The sequence below is a fragment of the Scyliorhinus canicula genome, chromosome 13 (genome assembly GCF_902713615.1).
Source record: "Scyliorhinus canicula chromosome 13, sScyCan1.1, whole genome shotgun sequence".
Taxonomy (NCBI): Eukaryota; Metazoa; Chordata; class Chondrichthyes; order Carcharhiniformes; family Scyliorhinidae; genus Scyliorhinus; species Scyliorhinus canicula.
Genome location: NC_052158.1, coordinates 71926090 through 71948836, shown reverse-complemented (window position 1 = coordinate 71948836; position 22747 = coordinate 71926090). Strand labels below are relative to the sequence as shown.

Below are 22747 nucleotides of genomic sequence, written 5' to 3'. Positions count from 1 at the left end.
TTACCTGAAATTTAAGGCGCGATTACAGATGACACCATCTGCAACTAAACTGCTACAGTGGAGCATACACCCTGCCCAATTAGAAATATAGGACAACAGCAATGAACAGCCAAATGCAATGAAATTATCTGAAGGTTGTATCATGAGCTTCGATTTTCATTTTCACTGCTCAGCTGAGGAGCTGTCTATATATTTACATTAATTGATGGTGGGACAAAATAAAGGAAAATACGGTTTTAAAGTGGATAGCACTGTTGCTTCACAGTTCCAGGGTCCTAGGTTGGGTCACTGTCTGTGCGGAGTCTGCATGTCCTCCCCGTGTCTGCATGGGTTTCCTCCGGGTGCTCCGGTTTTCTCCCACAAGTCCTGAAAGATGTGCTGTGAGGTAATCTGGACATTCTGAATTTTCCCTCTGTGTACCCGAACAGGCGCCGGAATGTGGCGTCCAGGGGCTTTTCACAGTAACTTCATTGCAGTGTTAATGTAAGCCTACTTGTGACAATAACGATTATTATATTATTATATATTTTAAAACATGTTCTATGTTTGTCATTGGTTTACCCAGCATTAGTCACCTGACAACAATCATTCACTTTGATATAATTTAGGATAATAAAATGCATACATTTTTAACTTATGTCGAATATTAGATATGATTTAATTTGTTTGAATTGACTACAAGCTGTTGTATCCTTCCCCAGGCAGTAAGTCAGTCCTTTGTGAATAGTTTAGATTCAAGGAATTGACCAGAAGCAGAAGTATAACTGCACGACTGTTAATTGCTGCTGCGTTACTCTATAGTACATTACATAAGTTAATAAAAGCAATTTTTAAAAAATTATTCTTTGATGGGATGTGGGCATCACTAGCAAAACCAGCACTTTTTGTCAATTCCCACTACCCTTGAATTGAGTGGCTTGCTAAGTCATTACAAAGGACAATAAAGAGTCAAGCACAGTGTTGTGGATCTGGAGTCACATGTAGGCCAGACCAAATAACAACGGTAGATTTCCTTTCCTGAAGGGCATTAATAAACCAAATGGGTTTTTACAACAATTGATAATAGTATAATGGTCAACATTACAGAGACCAGCTTTCAATTCCAGATTTTATTAAGTGAAATAAGAGTTCCAACAGCCATGGTGGGATTTGAACCCATGTTTCAAGAGCCTTCAGACCATTAGCCTGGTCTTCTGGATTACTAGTCTAGTGACATTTGCACTGCTGCAAAGTTTCAGTTGAATGAATTGTACCACTAGTACACTCAGCAAGCTCAAGTCAAATGAAAGTTTGGACAGAATTCTTTCCAGAAGAACCTGAAAATGAGGGGACGATAATGCCTGAGATTTTACAAATTTGGATATCCTCGGTAGCAAAATGGGGGCCAATGTTCGTGACATTCACAGAAGAGTAATGGAAAAACAGATGTGACTGAGACAACTATCCCAGCCATCATACTGCAGCTGGAATAGTGGCATACTGGCCACTTATTCTTTCCCACACATTATTCATTCGGTATGCTACCAACATACACAATGATAGAAAATGGGTATTGTAGCTAATTGGGTTCAGGCTCATTTTGAGCAATGATCTATTGAAGAAAGAGTTCACTGGTTTAGAAAGCTCAAAATGTCTTGATATGAACTGCATGAAATGCTCCCATTAAAGGTGCTTATTTTTAAAATTTATATATTGACATTTGCTGCCCTTTGGTGCTATCAAGAAGGAAAGGCTTCACATTTATATGGAGATTTTCTCAACTGCTGGACATCACTAAGCGTTTTAGCACCAATGAAATATGTTTTGAATTATAGTCACTGTCGAATCATAGAAGGAGGCCATTCTGTTTGGACTCTCCGAAGGCACAACCTAGAACCATTCTCCCGCTCCTCCGCATAATCCTGTACATTCTTTATTTTCAGTTAATAATCCAATTTTCTCTTTAATGCCTCGATTGAATCGGCCTCCCCCACAATATCAGGTAGTGCATATCGCTGTGTGAAAAACCTTTTCCTCAAGATATATTGCTTCTTTTGCCAGGTACATCAAATCTTGCCCTCTGGTCCTCGATTCCACCAATGGAATAGTTTCTCCCTCTCTATTCTGTCCAGACCTCTCAAAAATGTGAATAACTTTATCAAATCTCCTCACAGCCTTCTCTTCTCCAAGGAGAACCGTTCCAACGTCTACAATCTATCTGTATAACTCTAGTTCCGCACGCCTGGAACCATTCTCGTGAATATTTGCTGCATCCTGTCTATTGCCCTCATAAAGTGTGTTGACCAGACCAGAGCAGGATGCAATATTTCACTTGAGGCTGAACCAGTATTTTGCACAGATTTTGTACTCCAAATCCCTACTGATAAAGCCCATGATGCCATATGCTTTATTAACCATTCTCTCAACCTGTCTTGCCGCCTTCAATGATTTATGATCATATACACCCAAGTCCCTGTGCTCCTACATTCCTTTTGGAACTGTCCACTTTATTATATAATGTCACACTACATTCTTCCTACCAAAATAAATCTCTTCACACTTCTCTGCATTAAGTTTAATCTGCCACTGACTCCCCATTCCACTGACTGCCCATTCCTCTGACCGCCAATTCCACCAGCCTATCTATGCTCTTTTGAAATCTATCACTGTCTTCCTCACATTTCACAATCCTTCCAAATTTTGAAACTGTGTCTTGTCTGGATCATTAATATATAGCAGGAAGAGCAGGGATCTTAACACCAATGCCTAGGAACCCCACTATAAAGATTTCTCCCATCAGAAGGACAATCATTAACCACTATTCTGTTTTTCCTGTCACACGACGAATTTCATATCAATGTTGCTACTTTCTTTTTATTCCATGAGCTCTAACTTTGCTTACTAGTCTGTTTGCAGTACTTTATCAACTGCCTTTTGGAAGCCCGTACACACATCAACACCATGGCTCATCAACTTTCTTTGTTACCTCATCAATAACCTCCAGAAAGTTTTTCAAACATGATTTACCCTTAAAAAATCCATGTTGACTTTCCTTCATTAATTCACATTTGCCAAAGTGATGTTCATTTTGTCTCAAATTTAAATTTCTTGAAGCTCCTCCACTACTAAACTGACTAATCTCTAGTTGCTGTGTTTACCTTTGCATACTTATTTTGAACAAGGGTGTAACATTTTCGATTCTATAGTCCTCTGGCACCATCCTTGAGTCGAAGAAAGATTGGAAAATGATTTCCATTCGCTTCTTGAAGTATCCTTCCTTGGATGAATCTCATCCTGTCTTGTCAACTTTAAGTACTGACAGCTTGTCAAATTCCTTCTCCTTATCAATTTGAAACTCTTCAAAATGTCTGAATGACTTCCTCTTTCACCATGACATGCACAGCATCATCTTTGGTAAAGGTGGATTCAAAGTACTCGTTTAATACCTCAGCTATGTCCCTTCCATCAATGCGTAGACCTTTTTTGTCCCTACGTGGCCCCATTCCAACTTTTGCCGTCTTTTCACTATTTGAATGAATGCCTATGAAAGACTTTAAATTCTCTTATATGTTAGCTGCCAGTCTCTTCACATACTCTCTCTTTGCTTTTCGTATTTGCTTCTTCAATTCCCCTCTGAACTTTCTCCTTTCAGCCTGATTCTCAGTCGTATTATGCATCTGATTGACATCAGTCATAAGCACATAAGCAATGTGGGAAGTAGGGAAGCCAATTACCACACAAGATTTAACAAACATCAGTGAGACTATTACCCAGATCATTTTAGTCACCCTGCTTCAGGAATAAATAGTGTTTGGCCATTAGGGGAATTCCCCATTTTTTCTTCGAAACAGTGCCATGGGATCGCTTGCATCTACCTAATAAAGCAGATGGTGCCTCAGATCAAAATCTTCATCAAAATATGGATCTTTGAACAAGTGCCACATGTCTTCCGTACTGCACTGGAGTGCTAGACTAACATTTGTGCTCAAATCACTAGAGTGGGAATTGAAGCTGCAAATTCTGATTCAACAGCAAATGTGCTATCACCGTGCTACATGACCATTCGATAAATTTGCTTTTCGGGATACATAACTTGTGCAGCTTTTTAATCTGCACTTTGCCCCATTTTGCTTCATCCATATTTTTATTGATTTTTCCCCACTCTCTCTTGCTCGATCAGTGTTTTTCAGCATTCCCGAAATCGGTACTTTACCCAATTTTCAGACTTTTGTCAGCACTCTCCCTTTAACCCATCACCCAAGGAGGGACAAATAGTTGCCAAGTTGATTCGCTTCATTTCTCATTGGGAAGTCACAAATTGGCATCACTTGTCAATCTCCTCTGACGTGTCAAATAATCTTGTGGATCTTCCCTAACTCACAAATAAATTTATTTGCGCTTCAATTTTTTTCTCAACAAAATGTTTCAGATCTGATCCAGAGAAGTTTTCTCATTAAAATGTTAATGTAAATATATGACATTGATGATGAATTTCTAGAACCAGCAATGGAAATTGCAATGCCTGTTTCATGCTTGACTGATCAGTGATATTTTATTAAAGTAGAAAAATCACCTTTAGGCTTCCCAGTCGGGTGTGATTTCTTTGCATTCATCATTGCCTGCTTCTTTTGAACTTCTGTGATAGCAAAGCCTTGAGAAAGAACACAATATTATGGATGAGCACCGTTTTAAGATCAAACATGTCCCTTTCAACAATAATGGAGTAAGATTGTGAAATAGGCATCTGAGTGTTAAATCTGGAGAAAAATTGGCTTATCATGAATGGCACAGAGAAGTTTGTTACCACCCAAATAATTATATTAAGAAGGGTTTCTGAATTGGTTGTATTTTTCCGTTAGTGGGCGAGTAACAGATTGGAGAATGGTTCATCTGTGATTGAGTGTGGCAACTCTGCAGGGGATAATTGGAGGGAATCTCAGTAGTTCATGGCTGACCTCACTTGTGGAAACATTTACATTTAGGAATTTTAGATGCTAGGCACTACTGTGTCCACTTTAGACCGGGGACCCAGGTTCAATTCCGGCCTCGGTGACTGTGTACGTGGAGTTTGCACTTTCTCTCCATGTCAGCATGGGTTTCCTCTGGGTTCTCCGGTTTCCTACCACAGTCCAAAGATGTGCAGGTTAGGTGGATTGGCCATGCTAAATTATCCCGTAGTGTCCAAAAAGGCTCGGTGGGGTTACTGGATTAAGGGGATAGTATCGGGGTGTGGGCCTAAGTAGTGTACTGTCTCCAAGGGTTGGTGCAGACTTGATTGGCTGAATGGCCTCCTTATGCACTGTAGAGATTCTATGAAAACTGCTAATACCAAGTTATACTGCTGCTCTCTATGATTCTGTTCATTGGAAACCTAGTCAACAGAAGAAGAGAGACAAACAAACTACAGGATACAGGAGCACAAGGTCATGGCTTGCAAGATATGTGGGCCTCCATTTGTGTGAACAATGCCAAATGCAGATACTCAAGGGAACCAAGTAACTAGAGTCTAAGACATATGCTTCGCACATGACCATGAGTGACACGATTAGAAGTGGATAATGGTATGTGTACATGACTAACTGTAGATAGAAAGTGACTTTGATGTAAATTTTTCGAATCAGGCTTGGATTGCCTAAGATGTCTCTCTCCTTGTATGATTGGAATAAAGCTTAGCAACCTGTGTCTGAGTCTCTTCTGGTGTCGATTGAATTGTCCCACAACACCTCTAACAGCATTCAATTGCACTCATTTGATATTAATTACGCTAGAAAACAGTCATTTAGCTATCATTTGCAAATATATCAATGTCAACAATTTCCCCAAAGCACTGTGCTCAAAGATTTCTGATTAGGATCATCACTTACTTTACGCTTTTGGACACCAAAAATGATTCTCGAGTTTATTTTCCTTATTTCTGAATTTCAATGGCTTCAAACATCCTAAAACCCAGCTAACTTTAATAACAGTTTTAACATATGTTTTAGTAAACTAGATTAATGTTTTCCTTCATAATTCATAATTAGAGAAGCACAACCCTGCCAGTCCTCCCGCACCCCACACTCCCCACACCCAGATGCAGCAATTTTATCCCACACTACCCTCCCGCTCCTGGAGCAATATTCTCCTCTGCCATCCCCGGGGAACAGTTTACTCCCTCTCCATAGCCCCCAAGCAACAGCAGTTCTCTTCCCAGTCACCACCAGAAGATACTTAGAACAAGTTTCAAAGCTTTATTCCAATCGTACGAAGGGAAAGACAGTCTCGATCTCCATACTCCCCATCCTACCACCCCAGGCTACAGCAGTTCTCTCCCCTCCCCCTCACTCTCTCCCTCCCCTCTCCTCTCCCTCACTACCCCCTTCTTCACTTCCCCTGACTAACACTCCCCTTCCTGCCTCTCTCCCACACCCCCTTCCTCTAACCTCTCTACGCACTCTCCCTAACACCTTGATGCACTATCAATTACGACGAGACGAGAGTAGAGTGTAATTGAGGCTTTATTAAGCAGAGATGTGTAGCCTCCTGCAGCTGCTGCCGAAATGGCTGCAGCTTGGTGAGCCCACACATTTATACTCTGCCTACTGGGCAGAGCCAGCAGACAAGGATCTACCCCCGTACCTGTAGTACAGGGCCTTACCGTATTACACCTCATATGTGATATATATACAACAGTGGTGACTACCACAACTCCCCTCCCACCCTCACCCCACCTGAAGCATCTCCAGCCGAGGGTGACAGGAACCAGAAGTGAGGCCGCCCCTACTGCAGCTTCCACCTGGTTTGGGTACAGCAAATGACACTGGAAACGAGGGTAGTACTGAAATGGGGAGATCAGCAAGTTTGCGGGGGCATAGTTGGATCATTTCCTCGGGGGGGGGGAGGGCAGCTTGGAGTTCAGAGGCAGCCCATGAATTCGATGGCAGCCGGAGATTGGTGGCAGCTCTGAGGCCAATAATTTGGCAGGCCTGAGGCCCAACGACTGGACTAAATAAAAATGTGAATAAATTCAGATATTATTTAAGTAATTAATTTCCTTGTATTTGTTAATCCAGGTTACTGAGTGCATTTGATCACTGAGATTATTGGATAGCTGAGCACATTGAATAGCTTCAAGCGCACTTGATGCTTTTAAGTGCCCTTTAGTTCTTTGATTGTTAAAGATGGCAAAACATTTTTTTTTACAAATTTAGAATACCCAATTCATTTTTTTCCAATTAAGGGGCAATTTAGCGTGGCCAATCCACCTAGCCTGCACATCTTTGGGTTGTGGGGGCGAAACCCACGCAAACACGGGGAGAAGGTGCAAACTCCACACTGACAGTGACCCAGAGCTGGGATCGAACCTGGGACCTCGGTGCCGTGAGGCAGCAGGGCTAACCCACTGCGCCACCATGCTGCCCTGGCAAAACATTGATGACTACACACAAAACTCATTTCAAAATGAAACATTTGATGTCAAATGATGACTAATCATTTTTGAGAGCATTTGAACTTAAAAATGTCAATATTTCCAGGTAGGGTATACACAATGCTGATTGATGCACCTCCAATCTAGTAACGTTTTTGTTAAAAGTGTACCTGGCCCACAAGAAAGTGTATTTGATACTGTTCTATAATGTTACTTTTGCATTGGACATCCTGGTGCCAATATCAGATTGACCTGATACAGGCTGGACGGTCCAAAATACCTCCTCTTGTGCTGTAATGACTTAATGATTTCAACTGTAATTCAACTTCTGGTATACCATATAACTTATTGAATAGGGATATCAATCTGTGCTAAGGTCAGCCAGAACAATTTTGGGGTTGGGCTTGTGCGAGGATTAAAGACATAACTCTATAATCCAGCATTAGAATTTTTAAAACTTAATTTTTGGATGTGAGCGTCGCTGGTAAGGCCTGCATTTATTGCCCATCCCTAGTTGTTCTTGAGAAGCGGCCTTCTTCAACCGCTGCAGTCCCTGAGGTGAAGACACACCCACAATGCTGTTAGGGAGGGAATTCCAGGAATTTGACCCAGCGATAGTGAAGGAACGGCGATATATTTCCAAGCAAGGATAGTGTATGACTTGGAGAGGAGCCTCTACATGGTGGTGTTCCTACGAATCTTCTGCCTTTGTCTTTCTCGATAGTAGTGTCGTGGGTGTGGAAGGTACTGTCTATTAATAGTCACTTTTTCCTGTTCTAGCCACCAAAATGTTTCCTGTCTCCTCTCCCTTTGCTACAGACTGGACTCTTCCCTCTTTACTTTCTTCATTAAATCTTTCTGTAACTGCAATCTGACTGAATAATTTTAAAGGGCTGATCTATATCTAACTTGAGCATTTCAACATTTGTGTCATTTCAAAGCTGTATTGGTTCAACTTCCCGAGACTGTCTGCTGTTCATTAATTTTATGTTGTCATCAGACTTTAAAGATGAAACATTATGATTTGCGGAGCACTAGACTTTTTCTTAAATCTCAAATTATGTCGATACTTGATCAGAGAAGTCTGACTTTTAAAAGAGGAAGCATGCTGAGTCTCTGGGCTGATGTGCCCTACTTATTTCTCAAGAGGTTAAGTTGAATGTTCAGATTCCACATATTGCCTTAATCACTCCCATCATTCCGGTCTAATTTCTCCCCTGGGCCTCATTAATTGCATGAGGTGAGTTCCTGTTCGGTCGAGGGGGGGGAACCTGGTTCAGAATTTAAAGGGGCAGAAGAGCACAAAAGGTCTAGGGAAACTTTAAGGAGCCAAGGTCTAGTTTTTGGAGCGGGGAGGGGGGGGGGGGGGGGGGGGGGGGGGGGGAGCTGACCACTGCATGCTTTCTCATTCCAATTTGAACCTTCCATTGCCATCCATTTTGCCCATAATTTCTGCTGCTGTAGCGACACAGCAGGAACATAAGAGCATTATGGCTAAGTTTTAACAGTAGACATGGTCCTATTTGGAAAAATATTGCCTTGTGCTATTTAAACATTTAAATCTACATGAATTTACTTCCTGAAATCAGTTTCTGGCAACATTGCGTCTTGCATCTATGTGGTCCATAGTAACAAGGATGAAAGAGTTTGAATCTGTTCTACTGAGAACTGCACCTAATTTTAAAGCATCCTGAGCAATTAACTACTTTGAAAAGTTCAGAACAATGCGGAGGGCCACTTCATGTTGCAATTTTAATAATTGCAACTCCAAGAGACGGAAGAAGTGAGGCAGCAGGGAATACTGCATGTCAGCCCCTGATATGTGAGAAATACAATACTGGGCCCAAGCAGGATCTTACATTCTCAATGAAGGCAGGGCACTGCCAGACACAATTTGCGATTGCGAGCTTATATCTACATGAAACTGATCTCATGTGTGGAATTTATATTCAAGACTGAATTTCTTTGACATAAAAGGCCACATTAATATTGCTTCACCCTGCCAAATTGTTTTACAATTATGACTTTTACCGGTCTCTTTGTCGAGTTGAACCTGTTTTCTTTCATTTTCAAAGGCTTGAAGCCAGCGCTGTTTCACGGAGGTCTTTTTTGCACAGAACAAATGGATCTCATTTGTGAACTTGTTTTGAAGTTTGAAAGCATTCTTGACACTAATGTTGAAGTCCTTGTCCTTCCCATCTTCTACGTCCACCACTTCCATGCTGTCCGTGTCTATCCTGCTTTTGTAGTACAAGATGTCACGTCGCAGGAGATCCTGTGAAATGTGCCACAAGTCAGATTATACAAGCTACCAGGCTTTGATCCATTTGCCTCCTACAGAATCAGTATGTTTTTCCAACACGTCTGATTACCACAACATCAGTGCACTTTTGTGTGCTTCAATAACAACAGTAAATTTAATTTTATATTGTACCTCTAACATAGAAAATGTCCCATGGCACTTCCTCCTCTCCTTCCGACACCATGCCCTGGATTGGCATTGCTGACCATGGACTTCCATTGAATTGGTGCATGATTATGCTTGGCAAAATACCGCCATTGTTTGCTGTTGCCTTCTGAGTATGGCTGACCAGGAAACCTACCGCCTGCTACCAGGCATATTGGAAGGGACCAGGTTGTATTTGCACATCCACGGTTTATGGAGGCAGCTGCTCATGTTAAAATGCAGGCTGCCTTCATTTATTTCTAATTTTGGCTAGTGGGATATCTGAGACATGACCTCTGCACTTTAGACTAATCAATAGAAAGCCTAAAGTGGCCTAGTGGTTAGCACAGCTGCCTCATGGCGCTGAGGTTCCAGGTTCGAATCCCGGCTCTGGGTCACTGTCCGTGAGGAGTTTGCACATTCTCCCCGTGTCTGCGTGGGTTTCGCCCCCACAACTCAAAAAATGTGCAGAGTAGGTGGATTGGCTACGCTAAATTGCCCCTTAATTGGAAAAAATAATTGGGTAATCTAAATAAAAAAGAAAAAAAATACAAAGCCTAAAGTTAGCAGAGTTCTTTAGAGAGGTAGGGTACCCTTTTGGGTAGTCAAGGGGCACCTTTTGGGAGAGACAAGTTGCCCTCCTGGATTATTAAACATAGGCATTAATATGCGTAAAAAGTGGTTGGACCCAGTGGAACTGTCAAGCTTATTTTAACTGTCAAGCTGTCAAGGCATGTAAATCTCCTGTCCTTTAAAATAAAAAAAAACTTGTCGGCAGATTATAAAATAATCAGTGTTTGCTATTTCACCCCATCTGTTGGCATAAGCTTGCGAGCTGCATAACTGATTTTGAAACTTATCATTATCACATGTGGGAAGGGGTAGTCTGGTGTCATTTCACAGTTTGATTGACAACTCCAAGTGGCTATAAAGTCTTTGATGTGGGGCTGTTAATAAAAATGACAGTTGTAGAAAGGGATTTAAGTGGTTGAAGGAATTTAAATGCAGTGATTGGATTTTTATCAATTGACATTTTTTAATACTGTATAGTAACTCCTCAATAGATAGTTAAAGCATTATTTTACTTCCCCTCACCATGGGTCCTGACGTATATCCATGGTGGAGACTGGGGAGTTGGCATTGAATGTGTAAAGAAAAAGGATGGTGGGTGGGAATGAATGACATGCAGTAGGTAGAGGGGAATGGGCTGGCATGGAGGGTATAAGGGCCTTTTGTGTATTTTTTCATAGAATTTACAGTGCAGAAGGAGGCCATTTGGCCCATTAAGTCTGCACCGGCTCTTGGAAAGAGCACCCTACCCAAGGTCAACACCTCCACCCTATCCCATAACCCAGTAACCCCACTCAACACTAAAGGCAATTTTGGACACTAAGGGCAATTTATCATGGCCAATCCACCTAACCTTTTCAGGCCTTTGGTTGGCAAGGAGTTGTGTTAGGAGTGAGGAGTATTATTTAGCAACAAACTTTATCAGCTATCAGCAGTCAGTGCCATCACCAAGTATTAGGTTGAGTCAATCCTTATAGGAATGGAGGGGTTAGGGGTGACAGCCAAAGAATAACTGGTTGTTTCTAAGTGGAGGTGTTTTCTTTGTTAAATAGCATTCTGATTCCAACTTTACAGGGGTTGGCATGAAGTACAGAATTCTTAGTCATCTGAACAGTCAAGTGACTTCTTACAGATAACACAGAAACCTTTATGCTCGACACTGTTAGAGATGATGGTTCTGTGGACCGCATTAAGGTAACCTCAGGAACACTGATGACAGTACAATATCTCAGGAATAGTCCCACTGAAGGTGATGGAGCCATGAGGTCCACAGGTTGTGACATGTCAATGGGCATTTTCAGCAGGCTCCAGAGGTTCACTGATTTATTTTCAACTGGGACCAGGTGCCCAATCACTGCGGTCGAACATTCGCTATCCCACCACAGCACCCTGCAGACCTCTTTCCTATGTCGGAACTGTCTCCCAGGTTGGTGGGCCTGACTCCCTTTACACAATGATGGTGAGAGGAGAACTAGATGGAATTTGGTCTTTATTCATTAGAAATTGTTTCTAAGTTGCTGAGATGTTCTCTATAAATAAGGAAGTCAAAGTGTTAAGGTTTCCGTAGCTTCAGATGGCACTTGTACCTTCTTGCAAAAGACCACCTGATGGTCAAAGAGGAAAAAAATTCGCTGTTTGCTCTTGGCTTGAGGCTGGGAGACCTTTGTTAATTCACCAGAATGGATAAGCTCGGAGCTTCGGGCCAAAACATCTTCACCCTGAGGAAAGAAAAGGAAATCTGGTGTGAAACAGCTTGACATGCTTAGACTACCACAGATTGCAAACCAGGAGTTATTAAGCGAGAACCCATCAAAATAGAAGGGATGTATTACTTAGCCTGTTCAGCCTTCTACATTCAACATACTGGAATGGATATCGTATGGATGGCACAGTGGAACAGTGTTTCGCACTCCTGCCTCACAGTGCCAGATTCAATTTCAGCCTTGGGTGACTGTGTGGAGTTTGCATGTTCTACTAGTGTCTGTGTGGCTTTCATCTGGGTGCTCTGACTTCCTCCCATAGCCCAAAGATGCGCTGGTTAGGATTGGCCACACTAAACTGTCCCTTAGTTTCGCAAGATATGCAGGTTGGGTGGGATAGAGCTTGGGAATGGGCCTAGGTAGGGTGCTCTTTCAGAGGGTCGGCGCAGACTCAATGAGCCAAATAGCCTCCTTCTGCACTTTAGGAATTCTATGTTTGTGGTTGTATTGGGAAGCACATAGTGTCAGCAATGCTACACAAATCTCCCCTGTTCCTTGGAAAATAAGTACTTTGTTATGCTACTGTACCTTAAAACTAATTCGGGTAATGGGAGAGGGGGTGCAGGAACATCCCATATTCAACCTAGAGTATTATGCAACTGATTGTATCAGAATCCATGCTGTGAATGCAAACCAAGTTTGTACTTCTTAAAACATTAAGAGGACAGGGTTGTTTTTCAAATGTAGTGGTTTCTACAGTAAATTCCCTCTGGTATTCATTGTGCCAGCCAACTTAATGTTTTATTTTGTACAGTAAATTACAATTGTCAAATTGCTATTTTCCAATTGCTGTTAAAATAAGCAATTTTCTTACGAATTGGCACCTAACTGATGTTGTCCCAATAAGCTGTGATGTAAAACTGATGATCACTTGCACTATATTAAAATGCTAGAAAGATATGCCAACTCGTCTGCAATCAATGTCACTTCTCTGTTGGTAGGCGTGTAATTTATCAGCTTTACAAATAAGAGCAATTATTTATTTTTTCTTGTGATCGATTTTCTGCACCCTGAAACTAAATTACAGGCTTGAAGAAATTCTCCAGATTGTTTATCACGGGTCATGGGGAGATTTATACTATCATTAGTAGTGTTAGTTGCACCATGGGCCTGTTGCTAAATGGCATAACTGTTTGCGATGAGTCGTGGAATTGACAAGTGTTTTATTTCGCTGTAATTTCCAAGCATTCTGCACTTCAAACAACAGATTCATGGTTTAAAAAAAAGAGATTTGATGAGGACTCCACTTAAAAGAGGGCATCATACCAAACAGGATACTAAGTATGGCATCATGTCAAGTGCTGGTTATTTTCAGCAACAAAACAGAATTTCTCAACATGACACTACCGAGTTGCACGCTCATCACCTTGTCAGAGTTTATTGGAATGTACGTTTAGAAGGAAAGGCAAGTACTCACCTAAATACAATCTACACTCACTTTCATCAAGCAAGAACTTTTAAGAAGCTTCTCGTTTCCTGGGTTTCCTATTGTTGTAGATGGGCCTCTGCCACAAGCCAGGCAAATTGGATAAATGAGCTTTTTTATATTATTTAATCTAAACCTACAAGTGAGAGTGGTCCCAGCAAACCAACCGGGAGGAATTTTACTGAATGTGTTGGCAGATGGCAGAAAATGATACTATTGCTGACTTCGAGAAATTGGACGTCCCACTTTTGGAGAGTGGTAAGTAGGTGGTTTTGCCTTTTGCCTGGCCACATGCCAAGTGGATCACAGTTGGAATTCCTGCTGGAAATTCACTGAAAACCTCGAATAAGCAATGTTTTCTTAACATAAGGCATGTTGAATAATTGGAGAAAAAATGGGTACCTATCTCAACAATAGGCTTCAGATATCCAGTTGAGAAGTGCCTGTCTGCTCACTGGAAAAATGAACTGTCAAATTCATAACCAGGCAGTGCCCGATCTTACTTGTAAGCAGAGCATTATAAAAGGGAATGTTCATTCCATATCTGACAAATGGAGTCTGTATTTATGTTTAGTTCACAGTTATGATAAAAAGACTTGAAACCTTTCATAAAATCAATGGCACAGAGGTAGTAAATTTTTAAAAGGTTTTGCAATTGTCGCAACAATGAGAAATGATTTCCTTGGAAATTTTCTCCTTCATCAGAGTAGCAGACTTCCTCAGAATCTTCTAACTACCCTTAAGTCATTTCCCTGGTCACTGGATCTACCCTGTCAGGATTCCCACCTGTTGTGAGTGAACATTACTATCCCAGCCAAACAATAGTCACTGCTGCATTGGAAGTGGCTGAATATTTGCAGGTCTAGAAGATCCCAGCAGGTCAACAGAGCCTCAGTAAGAATCTTACACACATTAGTAAATCGTAGTCTGTGCGCTGCAGAGTTATGGGGCTGGGTTCTGGACTGGGTTCTGTTCTCCTCTCCCACCTGCTGAACCCCACAACCTCCACTCCCCCACCGGATTGAGGAAGGGAAATTGAGACAAGGTTGCTGAGGTGGCAGGAGGTCTCACCACCAAAATTTAGTACATTTTCTGCTGCTATTCTGCCCCAGTGTGGGGAGGATAGCATTGGGGAATCGTACACATAAACTCAAGGTTATCACTGACACAACAAGGGCACAAGTTGCAAGCACTGCGAGGCTAGTGAAACATGGGCTGCTTTGCCACAGGGGATAACTGAGGCATAAACCACATCATCATATAAAAGTAAAACCAACTTGACAAGAAAAGATAAAAAAGGATAAAGGGAGAGGAGAGATTGGTTAAAGCTTCAGTTGACAAACAAGAATGTTAGCACTCTTAGGATAGAGCAAATAGCTACTAAACAGCCATGGCATTGACCAAAGCAAATGGGCACATACACAAAAGAAACAATATGGGTGAGATCTTCCGGCTGTTCACGTCGGTGGGATCTTCCAGTGCCGCTGACAGCGGTTTCTCGGTGGTGTGGTGTGGGCTCAATGGGAAATCCCATTGAAAGCGGCGGGACCAGAAGATCGTACCGCCGGCTAATCATGGGCCACCTTCTGCCACCAAGAGACACACCATAGAGAAGCCAGAGAATCTCACCCTACATTTTATTGAAAAGAAAATATGGCTAAATCCATACAGCAGAACCTGTGATGGAAGGTGACAGTTCACATTGTTCAGTCTCCTACCTCCCAATTCTCGATCGAACTTTGCCACTGAGCAATTTTGTCAAGGTTTTCCAGCCGCCTCTTGCGCTCATTGATCAATTTGGCGACATTCTTCATGGCATTCAACGCAGCCTCGACATCATTGTAATCTCTGGGTGAAATATGTCAATTATGATACACTCCATGTGAGAATGGTGATGAACAGTAAAATAAAAAAACCTGTCTATGCAATCTGAATGAATTTCTTGAAGAAATGTGACTTAATGGAGATGTCGTAGATGCACTTTGTTTGTAAATGGAAAATCATACACTTCAGGGAAGATTTGCCGACTCTACGTTGTCGCACGTCCTGAAGGCCTCCTTGGAGGATGCTTACCCGAAGTTCCTGAAGGCCGCCTTGGAGGACGCTTACCCGAAGGTGGCCTTCAGGAAAGGTCTATATACATGTTTCCGGACTTCGGGTAAACGTTCTCCAAGGCAGCCTTCAGGACTCGCGACAACGTAGAATCGCTGAGCAAAAACTTACAGCTAAGTTCCACACATATGAGTACGACCTCAACCGGGATCTTGGATTCATGTAGCATTACATTCACCTCCCCCCCCCCCCCCCCCCCCCCCCCCGGCCCAAATCTGGCGTGGGCTTGTGAAATACTACCAACTGTCCTGGCTTGAGACAATTCACACCTCTTTAACCTGTGATTATCAATCTCTCCAGTTGCTCTATCTGGACCTGTAAAGACTTAATTAGCTGCAAAGACTCGCATTGAAAGTATCATCTTGCATCTTTGACTTTGTCTATATATGTATGTTTCTGGAACCCACCTCCATTCACCTGAGGAAGGAGCTGTGCTCCGAAAGCTAGTGATTCGAAACAAACCTGTTGGACTTTAACCTAGTGTTGTAAAACTTTGCCAACTACTTAAGCATTATATACCGGCTGATGTTATTCATGAAGGTCCTGCCTTCTCAATCGTGCCCCTCGCCAGAGGTGTGGTGACCCTCAGGTTAAATGACCACCAGTCAGCTCTGTCTCAAAAGAGGAAAGCAACCTTCGGTCTTCGGGGCTAAGGAGACATTCATTTCACATAAGCATGATCTGTAACCATTTTCAGACTTTAGGCTGAGGAATTAAGTTTTTGCCTTCTTGACCAAGTCTCTTTCCATGATGATCCCACTTAGCTATTTCCAGGAAATACTGTTCAATTTGTTTACTTGTCAGAATGAAGACGTCCATGTTGAGGAATTGAACATTTTTTCACCCCATTATCAACTACAGTTAGTTTGGGAATTGCATGAGTTGGTTGTGGGCACAGAAAAAAAGACTCAACAAACTTTTGTTTGATTTGTACCCACCGCTCCCAGCCTATAATTAATTCTGGTGTGTGAGCACAATATTATTACCTGGCATATATTTGAATAAAGAAGTCTAGATCAGCAGCTAGCATTTAGTGTTCATATGTGGCTTCTTTAGTCCAATTTGCATCAAGGAACTAGAAGTGCCAAATAATTACAAGGAACAAGAGTGGGCCAATCAGCCCCTCTAACCAGTTATACCGTTCAATTAAATAATGGCTGATCTGTAACTGAAGTTGATTCATCTATCATTACTCCAGACACCTTGACACCCTTTCCTAACAACAATCTATTGACATCAATTTTGAAGATTTCTTTTGTCTTTGTATCCACTGCATTTTGGGAGTCAGAGTTCCAATTTGCACTAACACTGGTTGAAAAAATGCAATCTAATTTCACTCCTTAATTCGTTAATCCAATTTTAAAGTTACGCACCCGTCTGAATTCTTGACCAGAGGAATCAGTTTCTCTGTATTCACCTTATTAAATCCTTTTAGTAATTTAAACATCTCGATTTGATCCCCCCTCAACCATTACAACAGTTTCCACATTATTACATCATTTTGAGATTACGATCAACATTCCAAAAGTCTTTTTGATTGGCATTCAGTCGTGTTTAGTGATTCTGCATATATCCAAAATTTGCTCTTCTACATTGAATCCAAGAAGGACAAATATCTTCTTGATGGCGAGAGACTAGGTAAACATAGAACATAGAACAGTACAGCACAGAACAGGCCCTTCGGCCCTCGATGTTGTGCCGAGCCATGATCACCCTACTCAAACCCACGTATCCACCCTATACCCGTAACCCAACAACCCCCCCCTTAACCTTACTTTTTAGGACACAACGGGCAATTTTAGCATGGCGAATCCACCTAACCCGCACATCTTTGGACTGTGGGAGGAAACCGGAGCACCCGGAGGAAACCCACGCACACACACGTAAAGGCTGGAATAAGTATTGACGCCTGGACCCAATGTTGATATGGGACCACAGCAGACAATTAAGAGGCCGTCACGGAGTCCACTACCGGTTAAGGATGGTAGCTGGCTCTCCACACTGCCGACTCAATCAGAAGGCCAGCAGCAGTTCAGCCTGAACAGCACACTGACAGAGCTGCTACGCTGAGGTTGTAAGGGGGAAAAGAGATAATGCCTTTGTTTGAGGCAGGGAACGTGATAAATTTACTTGTATTTGGCTGTCCCAATGAATGTTCTCATGTGCTTAGATGCTGGTTCCTTGAAGATCTATTGCACCGTGCAACCACTCTTGTTCTTACCTGTGTTCGGGATTGGTGTACTTGAGCAGCTCTGCCAGCTGGAGTGGGTATTTGCAGATCTTCTGGACCGGTGTGAGCAGAAAACCATCCAAGGAGATGTCGATCATCTTCTGAAGCAGGCGGCATGCTTCGAAAAAGTACACATACTTGTTGACCTTCAGGAGTTTGGAGAGCTCGGCGTAAGCGTTGGGGTGGTTGTTGCAGTATTCAGAATATATCTGGAAATCTGTCTGCTGGAATGAAAGAATAGCACGAAGAGGTCAGCAGCCGATGGATGAACTGGGGAAAACCGACTGCCTAAGCTAGGTGGATGGGTCCCATTCTCTTGGCCCATCACCCCAGTCCACTGCTCAACTTGCAGTTATTGAGCTCTCTCATTTGAAACGCTGTACCAAGCAGGTTTAAGCAATGCCTGCTGGACCCAGAGGTAGGTTTGACTTCTGATTTCAGTGTCCCTAGATTGGTGTAGAAATTCTGGTTGAGGATTTTGCTACCTGCTGATCTTAATTGGAAAAGTTTCCATGTGCGAAATATTTATTGATCGGGCAGGTAGATTTGTCCAGTGGGGGGGTTGATGGTGGGTGGGGAGGGGGGGGGGGGGGGGTGGCGTCACGTGGTGATATGCTCCAAATATGGAGGGAGTGCCCATTCCTGATGTGGGGTAGGCTCTGAATTGGCTGCCTTCACATTCATAGCCCAATTACAGAGGATGGGGGTTGGGAGGGGGGGTTCCCAAGGTGGGCGGCTCAATGAGAGACACTGGAGCAATGGATAACCAGCAGTCCTGTCAAGTGGAGTAAGCACTAGCAAGGTAGAGGTTCACAATGATCAGAGGCCCACTTGGTTGCCAGCTAAAAATTTTAAATTAAAGATGGCCACCAATTGTTTGGGCCATCAGTATGGAGGGGAAACTTCTCCACAGCAATGGCATGACCGTGACTGCTTCCATGGCCTCTTCATAGTGTAAGTCCATCATTGGGCCAGTGAGAAGAGGCTCACCTATGGCCCTCTGGCACCAGGATGGCACCACCTCATTGCTGCCACCCTCCAGATACAGTGGGGTGAGGGGAAAACAGTCTGATGCCTGGAACATGCCATTGGTGCCTGAAAATACCTCCTGAAAGGGATTTGAATTGACCTAATTGGATGCCCATTTCCTTGCAGCAGGTTGTTGGGAAAGTGCAAGAATCTATTCTAAAGAACCTGACAATAGAGCACGTAGAAAATCATCATATTATTGGTCAGAGTCAACTAGTTTCATGGAAGGGAATTGTGGCTCTATGTGGCTGCCTGATCCTGGGAAACACATCTAGAGGTGGAAAAGTACAGGGAGGCATCTCTAAGTTCTTCTGTTCTGCAACTTCTGAACCTATCGCTGCCTCCGTGCAAATGTCAATCCCCTCCACACTTTCAAAGAACAGAACTGAAATTAAAAGTTCTTCACAATGCAAGTCTCCTCCATTTAAATATTTTTCAGAATAATAATCTTTTGTGTGGCACCATATCAAATTTTCTTTTGAAAATCCAAATACAGTACATTCACTGGTTCCCCTTTACCCAGCCAAGCAGTTACATCCTCAAAAAATATTCCAATTCCCTTCCATGAAACTAGTTGACTCTGACCAATAATATGATGATTTTCTACGTGCTCTATTGTCAGGTTCTTTAGAATAGATTCTTGCACTTTCCCAACAACTGATGTCAGGCTAATTGAACTATAACTTCCTCTTTTCTCTCTGCCTCCTTTATTGGGATGATGTTTGCCACCTTCCAATCGTCAGGGGCTGAATCCAGGGAATTATTTCCACTATCTCTTTAAAACCCTCGCACAGGTCATCACATCCAGGGGATTTGCAGTCTCATTTAGTCTCATCAATTTCTTAAGCACCATTTCTTTACAACACTAATATCCTGAAGGGAATAAGGGCTAGACCCTTATTCCCCTTCCTGTTGGAATGTTTTTTGCATCTGTGTACAGTTTTAGTTTCCTACCCCAGTAAGACGGTGCAATATTCATTAGATTGATTCCTGGGATCGAGTGGGGGTGGGGTGAGGGGATTGTCCTATAAAGAACACTTTAATAGAATGCTCCTACGTTGCCTAGAGTTTAGAAAAGAGGTTCACTCAATGAAACATTTAAAATTCTGAAGGTATTTGACAGGGTAGCTGCTGGAAGCATGTGTCCCCTGGCTGGGGAACCTCAAACAAATGGTCGGGGTTTCAGAGTAAGGGGCCAGCCATTTAGGAAAAAGAAGAGGAGAAATTTATTCATTTAAAATGGTTGTGAATCTTTGGCAATCACTATTGCAGCAAGTTATGAATGTTCAGTCATTGATTATATTCGAGTCAGAGATCAGTAGAATTCTTCACACTGAGGAATATGGAGATTGGGGCTGAGATAAATGATCAGCCACGATCTTATTGACTGGCAGAGTAGACTCAAAGTGCCTAATAGCTTACTCCTGCTCTTATTTATTATTTACTTACATAATATTCATTATAGCACTGCTCTGCAAATAGGAGACATCATGACAAAACATGTAACAACCATGGGGCAGAACTTTACAGCCCCATCGTGGTGGGAGTGGGGTCGTAAAATGTGGCGAACTATTCAAGTGTCCGTTGACTTTGGTGGGGACCGTAAAATCCCACCGGCGGTAAAACGAGGCTGACAACGTTCAAATCTTGAGGACGACTCTCAAACTGTTTGCTACTGTTACTTATGAACTACCAGATATTCTATGTCATGATATTGTCCGCAGAGGTTAGACTTCTTTTTGATTTTACTTTTTTCATGAAAATAACTCGATTTAATTTCCTTGTTTTCTCTCCTTAAGTTTAAATAGTTAACAAGGAATCCGTTTTTTTTGTTTTAAATACTACTTGGCACAAAGAATAGCAAGAGAGGGAAAACACTGATGAATCCATCAATGACCTCAGGAGTGGGAGGTGTAAAATAATGCTCTCACATGGGTGAAGATTTTGATAATATTGGATTTGGGGGATCCTGCAAATATACTGGGATGGCTGTTAATGTAATATGTCTTTAAGGGATAGCAGCAGACCATCACTCGAAGGGAAGTATATGATGTGATATAGTCTCAGTTTCACTTTGTTTATGAGTGGAACGCAGCCCACTCAGCTCTGCCTCTGATGTCTTTAACCTTGTTATAGCTGTTCTTCGGTTCCCAGTGTTACAGTCCCAGCTGATGTTACCACTGGACAAATCAGATTCCAAAGTGAAATCTGGCTTGATAGATCCTGGCTATTATCTTTAATAAACTGTGGTGGTAAGTTACTAAACAAACTCACAGGAGTTTCTGATTAACTTTTAACACAAAAAATGTAACTTTTATTTAACAAGAAAAATGAACTATATTACACCAGATTACAAAGGCTGTCAGGATCTCAATACAAGCACAAGAAAATAATTCAAATATTCACTGTTCCTCCACCCCGACTATAATATCTTTGCAAACATACAAATTTGGAAGGATAAAGCAATTTACCATATCTGACTTCTACTTGAACATTCAGAGTAAATATGCGGTATATGAATTAACTGGCAAATTGGTCAGACATACCACACCAAAGTGACTGACAGATGCGACCAAAGCAGATTCTATGGATTTCTGAACAACTCACCCACATGCTTTTTACAATCTGAGCCAACCAGTCTCAATGCAGCTCTGTCTTTCTCACAAGTGTTTCCAATCACCCCTTGAAGGTCTTTCTGTGGAATCCATTTCAAACGACACTCCCACTCAGACAGCTTCCAGAAGGATCTCCCAGAAGTATTTTAATCTTGCCTTCCGAGATCCCTTTTCTTGGGATCTCTCTGAGTACACTGACATTTCACCTTCCAAGCACACTTTAAGATCTTTTGTCATGCCAAACAGAAACCAGCCCCACCCAACACCCCCCCCCCCCCCCCCCCCCACCAAAAGGGTACCTTTGCCCTTATGACTTGCAGCAGTGCTCTTAGTTCTTCAGGGCTTCTCTTAAACTCACCTTGCTTTCAGTCTGTTCTCTGAAGCCCTTTCTTAAACTTGGAACATTTATATCTGTTCCTGTTGTTCATCTTGACTCCATGGAATCTATCTCTGAACCCTGACTTCATCCCTGCTTGGCTTAGGACCTTCTTCTTGGATTGAGACCGTATCCCTAACCTCCTCAATGTGTCCTGCCCCGGGACATCTTCTCTCGAACAGCACTATGCTTCAGGTCACCTGATCTTGGGTTTCACACTGTTCCAATTCTTTTCTTCTTTTTTCCTTTTGAACATGTACGTTGGGCTGTTCCTGACATGAAAATGTGAAAGATGCCAATTGAGAATATGTGGCCCTTCCCTGGCATGCACAGAAGTCCCGAGGCCTTCTGGGAATAGTAATTCCCAAACTCCCAATTTCGGCAAGTATGTTGGGGTTTCCTAACATTGGTATAAATAAATTAACCCGCAAAATGTTTACGCCATCCTTTATGAGTGATTGAGGCCGTTACCACACCTCCAAACCCGGCTACCCCGCAAGCCAATCACACACCCTCAAACTGACTACCTCTGACCATCCAAACACCGTCCAGAACAGCTAACTACACAGTCAATCCAACCCCTTCGACCTGACTATCCTCAAATTCAACCTGGCTAACCCTCAACTACTTGACTACCCCCCGACTATCTGACTCCCTGACCACCAAACTATGCCCTGTCCCAACCCAGCCATCCCTGGACCACCCATATACCCCTCCCCCAACATGACTACCCTCTGCTGACAATTCCCTAGCCACCAGGCCTGCCCCCCAGACTACCCCTCCAACCTGACCTGAC

General features: G+C 42.5%; 1 protein-coding gene across 6 annotated transcripts in view; it reads right to left on the bottom strand.

Annotated features, from left to right (window-relative positions):
* The window catches only part of arhgef4 (Rho guanine nucleotide exchange factor (GEF) 4), a 494960-nt gene that overhangs the window by 10451 nt on the left and 461762 nt on the right, over window positions 1-22747 (bottom strand). For 5 of the 6 annotated variants that reach the window (XM_038817107.1, XM_038817108.1, XM_038817109.1 and 2 more), the window contains 5 exons: window positions 17923-18155; window positions 15308-15437; window positions 11990-12121; window positions 9419-9662; window positions 4553-4630 (listed from right to left, as the gene is read on the bottom strand). In XM_038817107.1, coding sequence (XP_038673035.1) covers window positions 4553-4630; window positions 9419-9662; window positions 11990-12121; window positions 15308-15437; window positions 17923-18155 — 817 coding nt within the window. The remainder of the gene's footprint in view (window positions 1-4552; window positions 4631-9418; window positions 9663-11989; window positions 12122-15307; window positions 15438-17922; window positions 18156-22747) is intronic. The other variant, XM_038817106.1, reaches the window with a different exon arrangement.